Source organism: Cervus canadensis, chromosome 22 (genome assembly GCF_019320065.1).
Source record: "Cervus canadensis isolate Bull #8, Minnesota chromosome 22, ASM1932006v1, whole genome shotgun sequence".
NCBI lineage: Eukaryota > Metazoa > Chordata > Mammalia > Artiodactyla > Cervidae > Cervus > Cervus canadensis.
In genome coordinates, this window is record NC_057407.1 from 7,855,626 (window position 1) to 7,869,731 (window position 14,106).

The 14,106-nt window shown below is 47.3% G+C and overlaps 1 protein-coding gene across 2 annotated transcripts; it reads right to left on the reverse strand.

Annotated features, from left to right (window-relative positions):
* Positions 1-4,459: 4,459 nt before the first annotated feature.
* On the reverse strand, positions 4,460-13,220 carry LOC122424836 (serine protease 44-like). Of its 2 annotated transcripts, XM_043443061.1 has the most exons (8): positions 13,068-13,220; positions 9,927-10,013; positions 9,425-9,773; positions 9,133-9,303; positions 8,745-8,904; positions 7,900-8,156; positions 6,857-7,014; positions 4,460-4,983 (listed from the first exon to the last, which is right to left on the reverse strand). In XM_043443061.1, the coding sequence occupies exons 3-8, from the start codon at positions 9,525-9,527 to the stop codon at positions 4,723-4,725; spliced, it is 1,110 nt and encodes a 369-aa protein (XP_043298996.1). In that variant the 5' UTR covers positions 9,528-9,773; positions 9,927-10,013; positions 13,068-13,220; the 3' UTR covers positions 4,460-4,722. The 2 variants fall into 2 exon arrangements, with proteins under 2 accessions (XP_043298996.1, XP_043298997.1); XM_043443062.1 differs by lacking the exon at positions 13,068-13,220 and having other exon boundaries at positions 4,460-5,333; positions 9,927-10,125.
* Positions 13,221-14,106: the final 886 nt, after the last annotated feature.

A 14,106-nucleotide genomic window follows, 5' to 3' on the forward strand; every position in this document is an offset into this window, starting at 1 on the left:
ACTGCTGGAGAAGGAATAGGCTACCCACTCCAGTATTCTTGGGCGTCCATGGTGGCTCAGCTGGTAAAAAGTCTGCGTGTTTATCCATTCTATATATAATTATTTGCATCTGCTAATCCCAAACTCTGGATCTATCCCTCCCTCACCCCTCCTTGGCAACCACAAGTCTGTTCTCTGTGTCTGTTAGCCTGTTTCTGATTCATAAATATGTTCATTTGTGTCATATTTTAGATTCCACATATAAGTGATATCATTTGGTATTTGTCTTCTTCTGACTTAACTTCACTTAATATAATCATCTTGAGGTCCATCTATCATACTGCAAATGGCATTATTTTGTTCTTTTTCATGGCTGAGTAGTAATCCATCATATGTATGTACCATGTCTTCTTATCCATTCATCTGTTGATGGACATTTACATTGTTTCCATGTCTTGGCTATTGTGGATAGTGCTGCTATGAACATAGGGGTGTGCATTATCTTTTTAAATTATAGTTTCATCCATGTATATGACCAGAAGTGGGACTACTGAATCATTATGGCAAATCTATTTTTAGCTTTTTGGGGACCCTCCATATTATTTTCCATAGTGGCTGCATCACTTTATATTCCCACCAACATTGTAGGAAGGTTCCCTTTTCTCCACATCCTCTCCAGCATTTATTTATGTATTTTTTTTATAATGGTCATTCTCACTGGTGTGAGGTGATACCTCACTGTAGTTTCGATTTGTGTTTTTCTACTAATTAAAGATGCTGACATTCAGCATCTTTTCTTGTGCCTGTTGGCCATCAGTATGTCTTCTTTGGAGAAATGTCCATGTAGGTCTTCTGCGCATTTTTCGATTGGGTTGTTTTCTCTGTTGAGTTATATGAGCTGTTTGTATATTTTGGAAATTAAGCCCTTGTCAGTCATATCATTTGCAAATATATTCTCCCAGTCAGTGGGCTGTCTTTCATTTTGTTTTTGGTTTCCTTTGCTGTGCAAAAACTTGTAAGTTTCCTTAGGTCCCATTTGCTTATTTTTGCTTTTATTTTTATTGCCTTGGGAGAATGATCAAAGAAAATATTGGTATGATTTATTTTTTTTTTTGAAGGATATAAGAACTCTAGATTTATGGGGTGGTTCATTCTTTATTTAGGAGGTATTTTAGAGCAGGTTTTCTTTTAGCTGAAGTATAGTTGATTTACAATGTTGTGTTAGCATTTGGTACACTGAACAGTGATTCAGTTATGCAGGTATACACAGTCTTTTCCATCATGGTTTATTAAAGGATATTGAATACAGTTCCCTGTGTTATAAAGTAGGACCTTACTGTTCATCTATTTTTTTTATTGTTCCCATTTTTTCTATTTATTTTTACTAGTTGGAGGCTAATTACTTTACAATATTGTAGTGGTTTTTGTCATACATTGACATGAATCAGCCATGGATTTACATGTATTCCCCATCCCGATCCCCCCTCCCACCTCCCTCTCCACCCGATTCCTCTGGGTCTTCCCAGTGCACCAGGCCCCGAGCACTTGTCTCATGCATCCAGGCCTGGGCTGGTGATCTGTTTCACCCTAGATAATGTACATGTTTTGATGCTGTTCTCTCAAAACATCCCACCCTCGCCTTCTCCCACAGAGTCCAAAAGTCTGTTCTGTACATCTGTGTCTCTTTTTCTGTTTTGCATATAGGGTTATCATTACCATCTTTCTAAATTCCATATATATGCATTAGTATACTGTATTGGTCTTTATCTTTCTGGCTTACTTCACTCTGTATAATGGGCTCTAGTTTCATCCATCTCATTAGAAGTGATTCAAATGAATTCTTTTTAATGGCTGAGTAGTATTCCATGGTGTATATGTACCACAGCTTCCTGTGAGTGAGTTCTGCCTGTGTTCTCTTGTAGGAGTTTTATGGTGTTATGTCTTATAATTAGGTCTTTAAGCCATTTTACTTTTCTGTACAGTGTGAGGCTATGTTTTAACTTCACTGATTTACATCAGTTCAGTTGCTCAGTCGTATCTGACTCTCTGCGACCCCATGGACTGCAGCACGCCAGGCCTCCCTGTCCATCACCAACTCTGGAGTTTACTCAAACTCATGTGTATTGAGTGGGTGATGCCATCCAACCATCTCATCCTCCATCATCCCCTTCTCCTCCCGCCTTCAATCTTTCCCAGCATCAGGGTCTTTTAAAATAAGTCAGTTCTTCACATCAGGTGGCCAAAGTATTGGAGTTTCAGCTTCAGCATCAGTCCTTCCAATGAATATTCAGGACTGATTTCCTTTAGGATGGACTGATTGGATATCCTTACTGTCCAAGGGACCCTCAAGAGTCTTCTCCAACACCACAGTTCAAAAGCATCAATTCTTCCACACTCAGCTTTCTTTATAGTCTAACTCTCACATCCATACATGACTTCTGGAAAAACCATAGCTTTGACTAGACAGACCTTTGTTGGCAAAGTAATGTCTCTGCTTTTTAATATGCTGTCTAGGTTGGTCATAACTTTTCTTCCAAGGAGCAAGCGTCTTTTAATTTCATGGCCGCAGTAACCATCTGCAGTGATTGTGGAGCCCCAAAAAATAAAGCCTGTCACTGTTTCCACTGTTTCTCCGTCTATTTGCCATGAAATGATGCTGTGAAAGTGCTGCACTCAATATGCCAGCAAATTTGGAAAACTCAGCAGTGGCCACAGGACTGGAAAAGGTCAGTTTTCATTCCAGTCCCTAAGAAAGGCAATGCCAAAGAATGCTTAAACTACTGCACAATTGCACTCATCTCACACGCTAGCAAAGTAATGCTCAAAATTCTCCAAGCCAGGCTTCAACAATATGTGAACCATGAACTTCCAGATGTTCAAGCTGGTTTTAGAAAAGGCAGAGGAAAAAAGAAAAGAAAAGGCAGAGGAACCAAAGATCAAATTGCCAACATCCGCTGGATCATCGAAAAAGCAAGAGAGTTCCAGAAAAACATCTATTTCTGCTTTAATTTCTGCTTTATTGACTATGCCAAAGCCTTTGACTGTGTGGATCACAATAAACTGTGGAAAATTCTGAAAGAGATGGGAATAGCAGACCACCTGACCTTCCTCTTGAGAAATCCGTATTCAGGTCAGGAAGCAACAGTTAGAATTGGACATGGAACAACAGACTGGTTCCAGATAGGAAAAGGAGTACATCAAGGCTATATATTGTCACCGTGCTTATTTAACTTATATGCAGAGTACATCATGAGAAACGCTGGGCTGGATGAAGCACAAGCTGGAATCAAGATTGCTGGGAGAAATATCAATAACCTCAGATATGCAGATGACACCACCCTTATGGCAGAAAGTAAAGAACTGAAGAGCCTCCTGATGAAAGTGAAAAAGGAGAGTGAAAAGGTTGGCTTAAAGCTCAACATTCAGAAAACAAAGATCATGGCATCCAGTCCCACTTCATGGCAAATAGATGGAGAAACAGTGGAAGCAGTGGCAGACTTTATTCTTTGGGGCTCCAAAATCACTGCAAATGGTGACTGCAGCCATGAAATAAAAAGACACTTACTCCTTGGAAGAAAAGTTACAACTAACCTAGACAGCATATTAAAAAGCAGAGACATTACTTTGCCAACAAAGGTCTGTCTAGTCAAGGCTATGGTTTTTCCAGTAGTCAGGTATGGATGTGAGAGTTGGACTATAAAGAAAGCTGAGCGCCAAAGAGTTGATTCTTTTGAACTGTGGTGTTGGAGAAGACTCTTGAGAGTCCCTTGGACTGCAAGGAGATCCAACCAGTCTATCCTAAAGAAAATCAGTCCTGAATGTTCATTGGAAGAACTGATGTTGAAGCTGAAACTCCAATACTTTAGCCACCTGGTGCAAAGAGCTGACTCATTTGAAAAGACCCTGATGCTGGGAACGATTGAAGGTGAGAGGAGAAGGGGATGATAGAGGATGAGATGGCTGGATGGCATCACCGACTCAAAGGACACAAGTTTGAGTAAACTCCGGGAGCTGGTAATAGACAGGGAGGCGTGGCATGCTGTGGTCCATGGGGTCTCAAAGAGTCGGACACGACTGAGCAACTGAACTGAACTGAACTGATGGGAATGCAGACCTTTGGTGATAAAGTGGAAGTAAGCAGCAAGCAGAAGCAGGGGAGGAGGAATAATATTACTCATGCCCCTGCTTGAGTAAGTTTTACTCCCAGTTCTGGTCTCTCTTGATTCTCTAGTCTAAGCTATAAAGGCTATGAAATTAGGGTACAAAGCTCCCCACAGACATGCTGGTAAGTATAATAGGAGTACAGGGAGCAGGAACCTGCTAAATAAAACCATTCCTAGACTCATCAATGAGTAGGTGTGGACTCACCTCCCCCTCAAGGGCTTAATGAGAACCATGAATAGTTTCTTAGCCAAATGAGAAGCTAGTTTTCTACAGAGAATGTCATATGCAACCCCACAACTGCAAGGAGAGAAGAGCATCAGAACACAAAAGAACAAACATTTATTCAGCTGACATCAGAAATCTCCATACTCCATAACTGCCTCAACACAACTTGGGATGAGCCTGGATGTGGCCGCTGGAGCATTGAGAAGGGGGTTCCAAGACTGAGTTGCCCCAGGAGGATTTGTGTGGCAGGGGATGGGGACTGGGATCTGCAGTGGGCAGCAGGGGACCTTCTGCCAACCCAGACAACTGAGTTAGAAGTGGACATGATGAGGCCTCCTCAGTCTCTCCTAACAATCACCACGCAGACTGGTTTGATAAAGTGTCAGGTCTAATGCTGTCGCACTGTTGATGATGTCTCTTCTTTGTTAGAGGATGCCCAGATGTAGATAAAGAATCATGAAGCATCACCTGGCAAGTTGCTGTCCATCCAGCTGGAATGGTTTCACCCACTCCTTCCCGGCAGGCAGAGCACAGCGAAGGGGTAGGCATGGGCAATGCCGGTGCCTGGAACAGCAGGCTAGGAAACTTCCAGGGTTCCTTCCTTGCTGCCACTCTCTGTCATGTGGATCCACAGGGTCAGTGGATCCCAAATGGAATGGAGGAAATGGCACTGAGTAGTAGTGGGAGGTCAGAGACTCAGAAATAGGGGGGAACGTGGACCACCGTGATCACAGGGTCACTAGGATGCCCAGGGGCAACACCAGAGACAGTGACAGGACAAAGAATCCAGCTGAGGCACAAGAGGACACCTTAATGATGTGATCAACGATCCAGTCCTTGTACGAGCTAACTTCTGTGTAAACTACAGGCAATTCACTGCGACCACAGGCAACGCCCCAACTCACAATCCCCACCTGGACCCAGGTGTCATTAAACTCACAGACCAGGGGACCCCCAGAATCTCCCTGGAGGAAAAAAAAAAAAGAAACAAGAATGGAAGGGGATCATCATCAAAAAAGGCTGACCTCTAGCAAGGCACTAGGGACCTTGCAAGTGTCACCAAGGTCCTTCCCCAGGTACCTAGCAGGCCCAGGTTTCCTTGAAAGACATTTGAGAGCTGAATACTTTAACATCATCTGAGAAATACTACTGCTCCTCAGGTGCTCAGGAACCCACAGGAGCTATAAGGCCAGTAAGCCCTGGACATCAGTCCTGCCGAAATATACTCAAATTCTCCTTCAATGCCTGTAACCCTCCCCTGCCCCTGCCCCTCTCCAAACCTCCCGTTACCCAGCAACTAAAGGGGCATCCCCTGGCACTGTGAGTAGCTTCCAGAGCCCTTCTCGGGCTCTAAGGCCAGAATCTATTCCACTGCTCAGTCCTGGGCCTTCCCCAGCTGTGAAACTCTCTATCATTCCAGCAAGAGGGCTCCAGAGTCCTCACCTCTGGAGTCACCCAAACTCTCTCCCCGCCCTAAACCCACACATCCAACTACATCCTCTACCGGCGGCCCCTCTCTCCAGACACATCCAGGCTTGCTGAACCCCCAGCTGACACACACACTGCACTCCCTTCCTCCACTCTGTTCTGGTAGACCCCTCACTAACCAGCTCATCATAAACCCAGAGTCCTCCTCAAGCACTCCCTCACCCCCATCCTCACATGTAGTCGGTCACCACGAAGTGGTGACACAATCTCAAATACAACCCCTTTACGCACCCCCACCAGCCCAGGTCCCGCCTGGGGCTCAGCACCATTGCCCACATGATGAAAACCAAACTCCTGGCCCACGGGCCTGCCTGGACAGAACTAAGAAACGCAGCTCTGCACCCCAGCCACACATTCTGACTCCAGCCCCTACTCTGGCCACACCGGCCTCCTCATTGCTCCAGACCTGAAACCCACTCCCGAAACATGCCCAGTGCTTCAGACCTGGAGCCTCGGACTCACTGCTCCCTCTCCCACCAGTGATGTTCTCCTCTTGCCAGAATCCAGACCCTCATCCTCTGAGACCTGTCCCCTGTCCCCTGCTCAGGAAGGCTGCTCGGGGCAGAGGGGAGGCTGTGGGCCCAGGGCTCCTACAGGCACTCCCAGGGGGACCTGGAACTTATGTCTCTGGAGGGCCCACATCTGTATAATAAGATGTAGAAGTCTAGGTGGCAGGGTTGTGAGCTGGGAAACTGAGCTCACGTGGGTAAATGCTCACACTGGCACAGGAAGTGCAAATAGAAAGAACTCAGTTACAGGAACTACATGATTATCATCACCCCTAACTTCACCACACCCTGGCAACACCCCCAGGATGGGACAGCTGCTCCCTACTGGAGGAACAGGCCAGGCTTGCTAGAGGTGTCTTGAGGGGTTCTCCCCTGAATCTCCTTAAGTAAAGGCTGAAAGAGGAGGCAGGAAATAACCCAGGCCCTGCTACTGAGGAATGAGTAAACTGCACAGCCTCAATACAGAGCTGACAAGGGACCCATCAACTCACCTTGCAGGGGCTTTTAAGATCTTCGTGATAGCCACAGATCATCCCTTTTCGAACTAACATGCGACGATATCCTAACTCTGTCTGCAATTTCGCATTACAAAACGTGTGGCGAAGAAGGATTTGGTCAGTCTCCTGAAGATTTTCTGGCAGCACTCTGGCTACAGAAAGACAACTCAGAAATAAAACGTTTGCTTGAGTAGAATAGAACGGGACCCCCAGGTCTCATTCTGAGTCTTTTTTGTTTGTTTGAGTTTTTTGGCTGCACTGTGCAGCATGCAGGATCTTAACTCCCTAACCATGGATCAAACCTGCAACCCCTGGAGTGGAAGCGTGGGGTCTTAACCACTGGACTGCAAGGAAGTCCCACATTCTGGGTCTTGATCAATGCATTCACACTCCTTTCTTCTAACAGAAGGAAGGACAGTGGGTTTTGTCCCATTTAACACAGAAGGACCTGAGGCCAACTGCTGACATGGGGAGCAGACAAGGTAACAAGCAAAGCCAAGTCAGAAGGAGGAACATATCAGGACACAGAGACAAGGCTTCTTCTAAGGCCTGATACAAAAGCGAATGTCGTCACTCTGAGCATCAGCAGTAGCAGGGACAGGTGTCTATACAGGGCAGGGTCACAGACTCCGGGACAGGCAGTGCCCACGGGTACCAACCCAGCCTCCTCCCACATAGGAGGTCTTACAGACTCACCAACAGGGCTGCTCTGGCTAGACCTACATCCCAGGCACAAGAAGCTCCCTCCCCACCTGGCAGGTAATTCCAGAGCAGGACAGCTCTGACTGGCAGATACCTCATCATACTGGAGCTGAAGTCTGCCCTGGAAAGAACCCACCATACCGGGACCCACGCCCCCAGGTCTAACATAACAGGAGGAATCCCTACTGCACACTTCAGTCACTCCCAGGCACCCTCCGCTCCACCTCCTCCCTTGCCCACCTGTAGAGAACCAGCCTCCCTGTCCTTCCCCTCAGCCTGCAGGCCAACCCCAGGGCACCAGACTTCCCCCTCAGATCCTGCCCTGCCAGTCTCACCATCTGCCGTCTGTCGGCCCCATCCAGTCACCCAGCACCGTGTCCCAGCTTCCGCTTCAAAATTCTTTTCAGGGAGACACACTGGCTGGATGAATGCAGAATAATTCACAGAGTGGGCCAGCAGAACAAGGGCAATGTCATTACTCAAAGTTCTAACATCATAAAAGCTATGGCAAACGATGTCTTGAACTGGAATGGCCATTCCCGATTGGGGATGTAACAATACGCTTCCCATCCGCACTGTATATTCCTCAAAGCTGTGGAAAGAGAACATGCCCCTCACAGAGATGTTGCAGGGGCTACACTCCTCCCCCCCACCCCTTCCAGGTTCTTCTCATCCTGATCCCATCTCCTACAACAGCCATCAGGGCTTTCCAGGTTGCTCAGCAGTAAAGAATCTGCCTGCCAATGCAAGAGACATAAGAGACTCGGATTTGATCCCCAGGTCTGGAAGATTCCCTGGAGGAGCACGTGGATACCCACTCCAGTATGCTTGCCTGGAGAATCTACGGACAGATGAGTCTGCTAGGCTACAGTGCATAGGGCCACACAGAGTCGGATATGACTGAAGTGACTTAGCATACATGACAGCCTTTTTCTCCCTCTAAACCACATCCCCTTGCAGACCCCTAAGCACTGGAGTCAGTGGTCTCCAACTGAGGTCCCACAACCACTGGAGCAGAACCTGGGATCTTGGTAGAAATGCAAAACTCATGTAGCACTCACAGTGAACACAAACTAGGGGCTGTGGCCTCTTCTTCAGACGAAGAAGAGGAAAGGGGCAGGAATGGCTCCACTTCACACAGCCTGAGCAGCAGGCCAAGCCCAGAACTGAAAACACTCACCCAAATATGCAGTGCGCTGCAGTCAGAATCCACTGCGGGGCAATGAGGGAGCCTCCGCACACGTGTTCATTGTTGATCCGCAGGCTCACTTGCCAGGGCCACTTTCTCTCTGGGGCTGGCATCCCACCAATTATCCTCATTTTCCGATGGCCACATGCTCCTTGGCTCAGTAAAAAGAGGGGCTGGAGGTGAAGCTGCTGCCTCCCTTCTAATACCTCCACCACCTTCCACCTCCACCACCACTATCTGCATCTGCGCCCCACCCCCCTCAAGGCTGAGGTAGAGACAGGTTTCCTCTCAAACCCACCAGGATAGTCAGGCAGCCAGGAATGTGCTGCCTCTAGTTTCCAGGCGGGCCTGTAGAGCCCTGTGCAGAAAGAAGCAGTACCTTGTACAAACCGCTCTCCAAAGGGAGGAGGGGACTGCAGAACAGCCGCTGGGGGTGTAGGCAGCCCTGGAGCTGTTGGAACCTCCTCAGATTTCAGGTGTTCCGGAGCTGAGGGGGCCTCTGCGATTGCGTGGCTCACTGCAGAATCCTGCTGGGGTCTGGCACCCTCACCTGAAAAAAGGAGCGGCCTGGAGCGCGGCCCGTCAGCACCGGCCTCTGCCCAGGGCACCATCCCCAGCTCCCGCTTCCGCCCCCCAGCCCCCAGCCCTAGTCCAGCAGTCAGCCTAGCCACCTCCAGTCCTTGCCGGCCCTGTCTCCCAGAGCTGTGGCCGAAGGAACAAGAGCCAGACCAGAAGGCCTAGGGAGCCGCCGCGGGGAACTCCTGGAGACGCCATGGCCGCCTCTACCGCCTCCGGGCTCTGCGGCGCCCCCTTGTGGGGTCTACGCGCCTGCCCTCCTGTTGGAGGGAGCACACAGCCAGGACCGGCGGCTTCAACATCTTCACTTTCTGCTTCTTCAGCCGTGCTTCTTCAATCCAGACTGGTTGTGGTTTTAAGGCCCTTGAACTCGTAGTTAAATTCTCCACGTTAAAATAGAGATATCAGGAATTAGATGCCTCAGCGTGATCTAAACACTGGAGACTTAAAAAAAAAAAAAGAAAAAAAATGTGATCTGCCCAATGAAACATAAAAGAAAAACAAAAAGTATGATAAATAGAAAAACACAGGACAAAATGGCAGTTTCCAGCCCGAATATAATAGCATCTGCAATAAGCGTGAATGAGTTGAACATACCAAACAACAACTTTCAAACTGGAGGAAAAGGCAAGGTCCAGAAGTAGATCACTGAAGATGGAAATTTACACAAAGAGATACCGATACCTGGAAAATAAAGAGAGAGAAAGCGGAATGCCAGGACACAGTGGTGCAAAAGAAACAAAAAAAGCTGGGGTAACATTTTAACATTTGATTATTAAATGAGAGCATAAAGAGAAGACTGTAAGGGACAGAGGGAGTTAGATACATAAGAAGATACATAAGAAAAAGCCTTTAAAAGGTGAAGCACAGGGGACCAGTTATGGGAAACTGGAACGTTATAATTCCCTCGTGATTTCCCTTTTAAAGGATGGCCGTTCACTAGGGTTTTGACTTTGTTTCAGAAATATGGGATTTTTTAAAATTGATTTTAATATTATTGATATGTGGCTCGTGAACAGAATGTGTATCACACAGATTCCCTGAGATTACTGATTTTCCATAGGCTCTTTTAATTTATTTAACTGTGCTGTGTTTAGTTGTGGCACACATGATCTTTTTAGCTGCAAAAGATAGGATCTATGGAGAAGGAAATGGCAACCCACTCCAGTACTCTTGCCTGGAAAATTCCATGGATGGAGGAGCCTGGTAGGCTACAGTCCATGGGGTCGCCAAGAATTGGACACGATTGAGCGACTTCACTTCACTTAAGTTGTACCATAGTTTATGACACAGTGGCGGAAGGAGAGAGTGGGACGAATTGAGAGAACAGCATGGAAACACATACCTCACCATGTGAAAAACAGATAGCAAATGAGAATTGGCTGTGTGACACAGGGAGCTCAACCCAGTGCTCTGTGACAACCTAGAGGGATGGGATGAGATGGGAGATGGGACCCGGGGTTCAGGAGGGAGGGGACATGTGTACACCTGTGGCTGATTCGTGGTGATGTGTGGCAGAGGCCAACACGATATTATAGAACAACTGTCCTTCAACAATTGTATTTTGTTCTGTATTTCTCAATATTGTATAATTACAATCTTCACTAATTATTAGTTACTCAAGAACAGTTATGAGTATTGTTCAATTGTCATCACCAATATAATGATACTCAGAGGTATTCTTTCTGTAAAACTTTATAAGTAATAAAAAAATTTTAAAAATAGTGAAAAAAGAAACTACTATACAAAAGATAAAAGTACCCAATCACTCCTATCTTCATCCAAGTCATTTTCTACTTAATGTTTTATCTTACCATTTCTTAATGTGTTGTTTTAAATTATATCTACTGTTAAAACTAAATCTTACAATGTCCTGCTATTGCCTTTATAATAAAAATTGTCACAACTTCAAACTAAAAAAAAAAAAAAGATAGGATCTAGTTACTGACCAGGGAACAAACACAGGCTCCCCCCCCCCAACTCCCGCCACATTGGGAATGCAGAATCTTAAAATTGGACCACCAGGGAAGTCCCTCCTTAGGCTTTTATTCTGCAAGTTCCCTGAGCATTCAATAAGAATAAGTGTTCTCTGTCGGTAGTTGTAAAATTCTTCATAGCACTGTTAGGTCTAGATGATAAATTGTGAGAGGCAACTCCTCTGTGTTTTTGCTTAATTTTGCCTACATAACTTGTCACCTTCCTGAGAGGAGCATATAAGAAGCTCCAGTTTGCACTGCCTAACACATCATACTTGTAACCAAGTACACAGGCTCCTCATCTCCCACTTTTTAGAGAGTAATGGATGCCATGAAAACTCCCCCAGTTAAATGGGAAACTAGTTTCCTAATATGCTATATGTAACACCACAAACTTCAGGAGAGCATGGCTTCAGAACATACAAGAGATTCTCCAAACATTTATTAGTTTCATACCTGAAATTTCCACTCTCCTAAATGCTGAGTGGTGAGTGCAGATGTCGCCACTGCAGCACTGGGAAGGTGGTTCCAAGTTGACCCACGAGGGTTTGTGCGGCTCAGAGCCTGCACGCTCACAGAGTGATCTGCACTGGGAAGCGGAGGACCTTCTCCCAACCCAGACAAGTGAGTCAGAGATGGAAATGACGAGGCCTCCTCCCTCCCAACAATCATCAGGTGGACTGGTCTGATAAAGTGTCAGGTCTAACCCTGCTTCACCGGCGACAATGGAAAAATGTTCTCCAAGACTCGTGCGGCATCCTGACGCATCACTGGGCAGGTCCCTGTCCATCCAGCTGGGATGGTTTCACCCAGTCCTTCCTGGCAAGCAGACCACAGCCTACAGATAGGCCTGGATGAGGCAGGTTCCTGGAGCAGCAGGCAGGCACAATTTCAGTCTCCACTTGCTGCCACTCTGTCTTATGGATCTCCACAGGATCAGTGGATCCCAAATGGATTTGAGGACAGGGTATTGAGTAGGAGTGGGATCTCAGAGGCAGGGCTAATGTGAGACTCAGAAACAGGAATGGCAGGGGCCAGGGTGATCACAGGGTTGCCAGGATGCCCAGAGGCAGCAACAGACACAGTAGTAAAATAAGGAGTCCAGAGTCCAGACCCGATGCTCGACTCATTCTTGCAATGATCCAATCCATGTAGAAACTAACATCTGTGTACACTGCAGGCACTTCTTTCAAACCACAGCAATCACCCTAGCTCACAATCCCCACCTGGACCCATGATCTATGAAACTGACAGACCAGGGGACCTCCAGAATCTCCCTGGAGGAAAAAAAAGAAACAAAAGAATGGAGGGGACAATCTTCATACCAGGTTGGCAACTAGGAAAGTACTGGGGAGACAGGCACCAAGGTCCTTGCCCAGGCCCAGGTTTCTGGGAATGAGATTTGAGAGCTGAACATTTTACCATCATCTGAGAAATACTACTCCATCCCAGGTGCTCAGGAACCCATAGGAGCTATAAGGCCAGTAAGCCCTGGACATTGGTCCTGCAGGGATATACTCAAATTATCGTCATCACCCCCACTTTGCTGCACCCTGGCAGCACCCCAGGATGGGAGGGCTGCTCCCTCTTGGAGGAACAGGCCAGGCCAGCTCGCAGATGTCTTGAGGGGTTCTCTACTGAATCTCCTAAAGCAAAGGCTGAAAAACAAGGTGGGAGGTAACCCAGGCCCTGCTACTAGGGAATGAGGAAACTTTCAGGGGACAATCTCAATACAGAGGTGGCAAGGGACCCAGCAACTCACCTTACAGGGACCTTCGCTCTTTATGTTCTGGGCACAGACCATCCCTTTTTGAACCTGATCTCCTGATTTATTTGATGTTTTCTCGACCATCTCAGCACATTGCTTTAGGGAAATAATGAGTTGCTCAGCTTCCTGAAGTTTAGGTGACATTGAAGTTGGGTCTAAGAGACAATTCAGGAGTAACAGAATCTGCATGAGTGGAACAGGGCAGGGTCATTCAGATCCCACGGTGGGTCTTGATCAGGGCATTCACACTCCTTCCCTCTTAAAGAAGGAAGGACAATGGGTTCTGTTCCATTTGACACAGAAGGACCTGAGGCCAACTGCTGACACAGGGAGCAGATGAAGAAAGAAGCAAAGCCAAGTCAGAAGGAGGAACGTTTCAGGACACAAAGAGACAAGGCTTCTTCCAAGTCCTGATACAAAAGCAAGTGTCGTCACTCTGAGTATCAGCAATAGCAGGGACAGGTGTCTGGACAGGGCGGGGTGACAGACTCCGGGACAGGCAGTGCCCACGGGTACCAACCCAGCCTCCTCCCAGGACTGCTCTGGCTAGACCTACATCCCAGGCACAAGAAGCTCCCTCCCCACCTGGCAGGTAATTCCAGAGCAGGACAGCTCTGACTGGCAGACAGCTCATCATCCTGGAGCTGAAGTCTGCCCTGGAGAGGACCCACCATACCGGGACCCATGCCCCCAGGTCTAACGTAATAGGAGGAATCCCTCCTGTACACTTCAGTCACTCCCAGGCAGCCTCCTCTCCACCTCCTCCCTTGCCACCTGTAGAGAACCAGCCTCCCTGTCCCTCCCTTCAGCCTGCAGGCCAATCCCAGGGCACCAGACTTCCCCCCTCAGATCCTGCCAGCCAGTCTCATCAAATTCTAAAGTTCGGCCCCATCCAGTTATCCAGCACTGTGTCCCAGGTCTCACTTCAAAGTTCTTCTCAGGGAGACACACTGGCTGAATGCACGCAGAATAATTCACAGAGTGGGCCAGCTGAAGAAGGGCAATGTCATTAGGGGTAAGGTTCCAATCAAAA

Excerpts from the sequence above, each read along its gene's own strand:
- LOC122424836 (XM_043443061.1), bottom strand. The coding sequence starts at position 9,527 with ATGGCGTCTCCAGGAGTTCCCCGCGGCGGCTCCCTAGGCCTTCTGGTC. Across the intron at positions 8,157-8,744 it reads GCAGCGCACTGCATATTTGG|CTTTGAGGAATATACAGTGC; the intron begins GTGAGTGTTTTC and ends CTCTTTCCACAG. Across the intron at positions 4,984-6,856 it reads ATCTTAAAAGCCCCTGCAAG|AGAGTGGCAGCAAGGAAGGA; the intron begins GTGAGTTGATGG and ends TCCACATGACAG.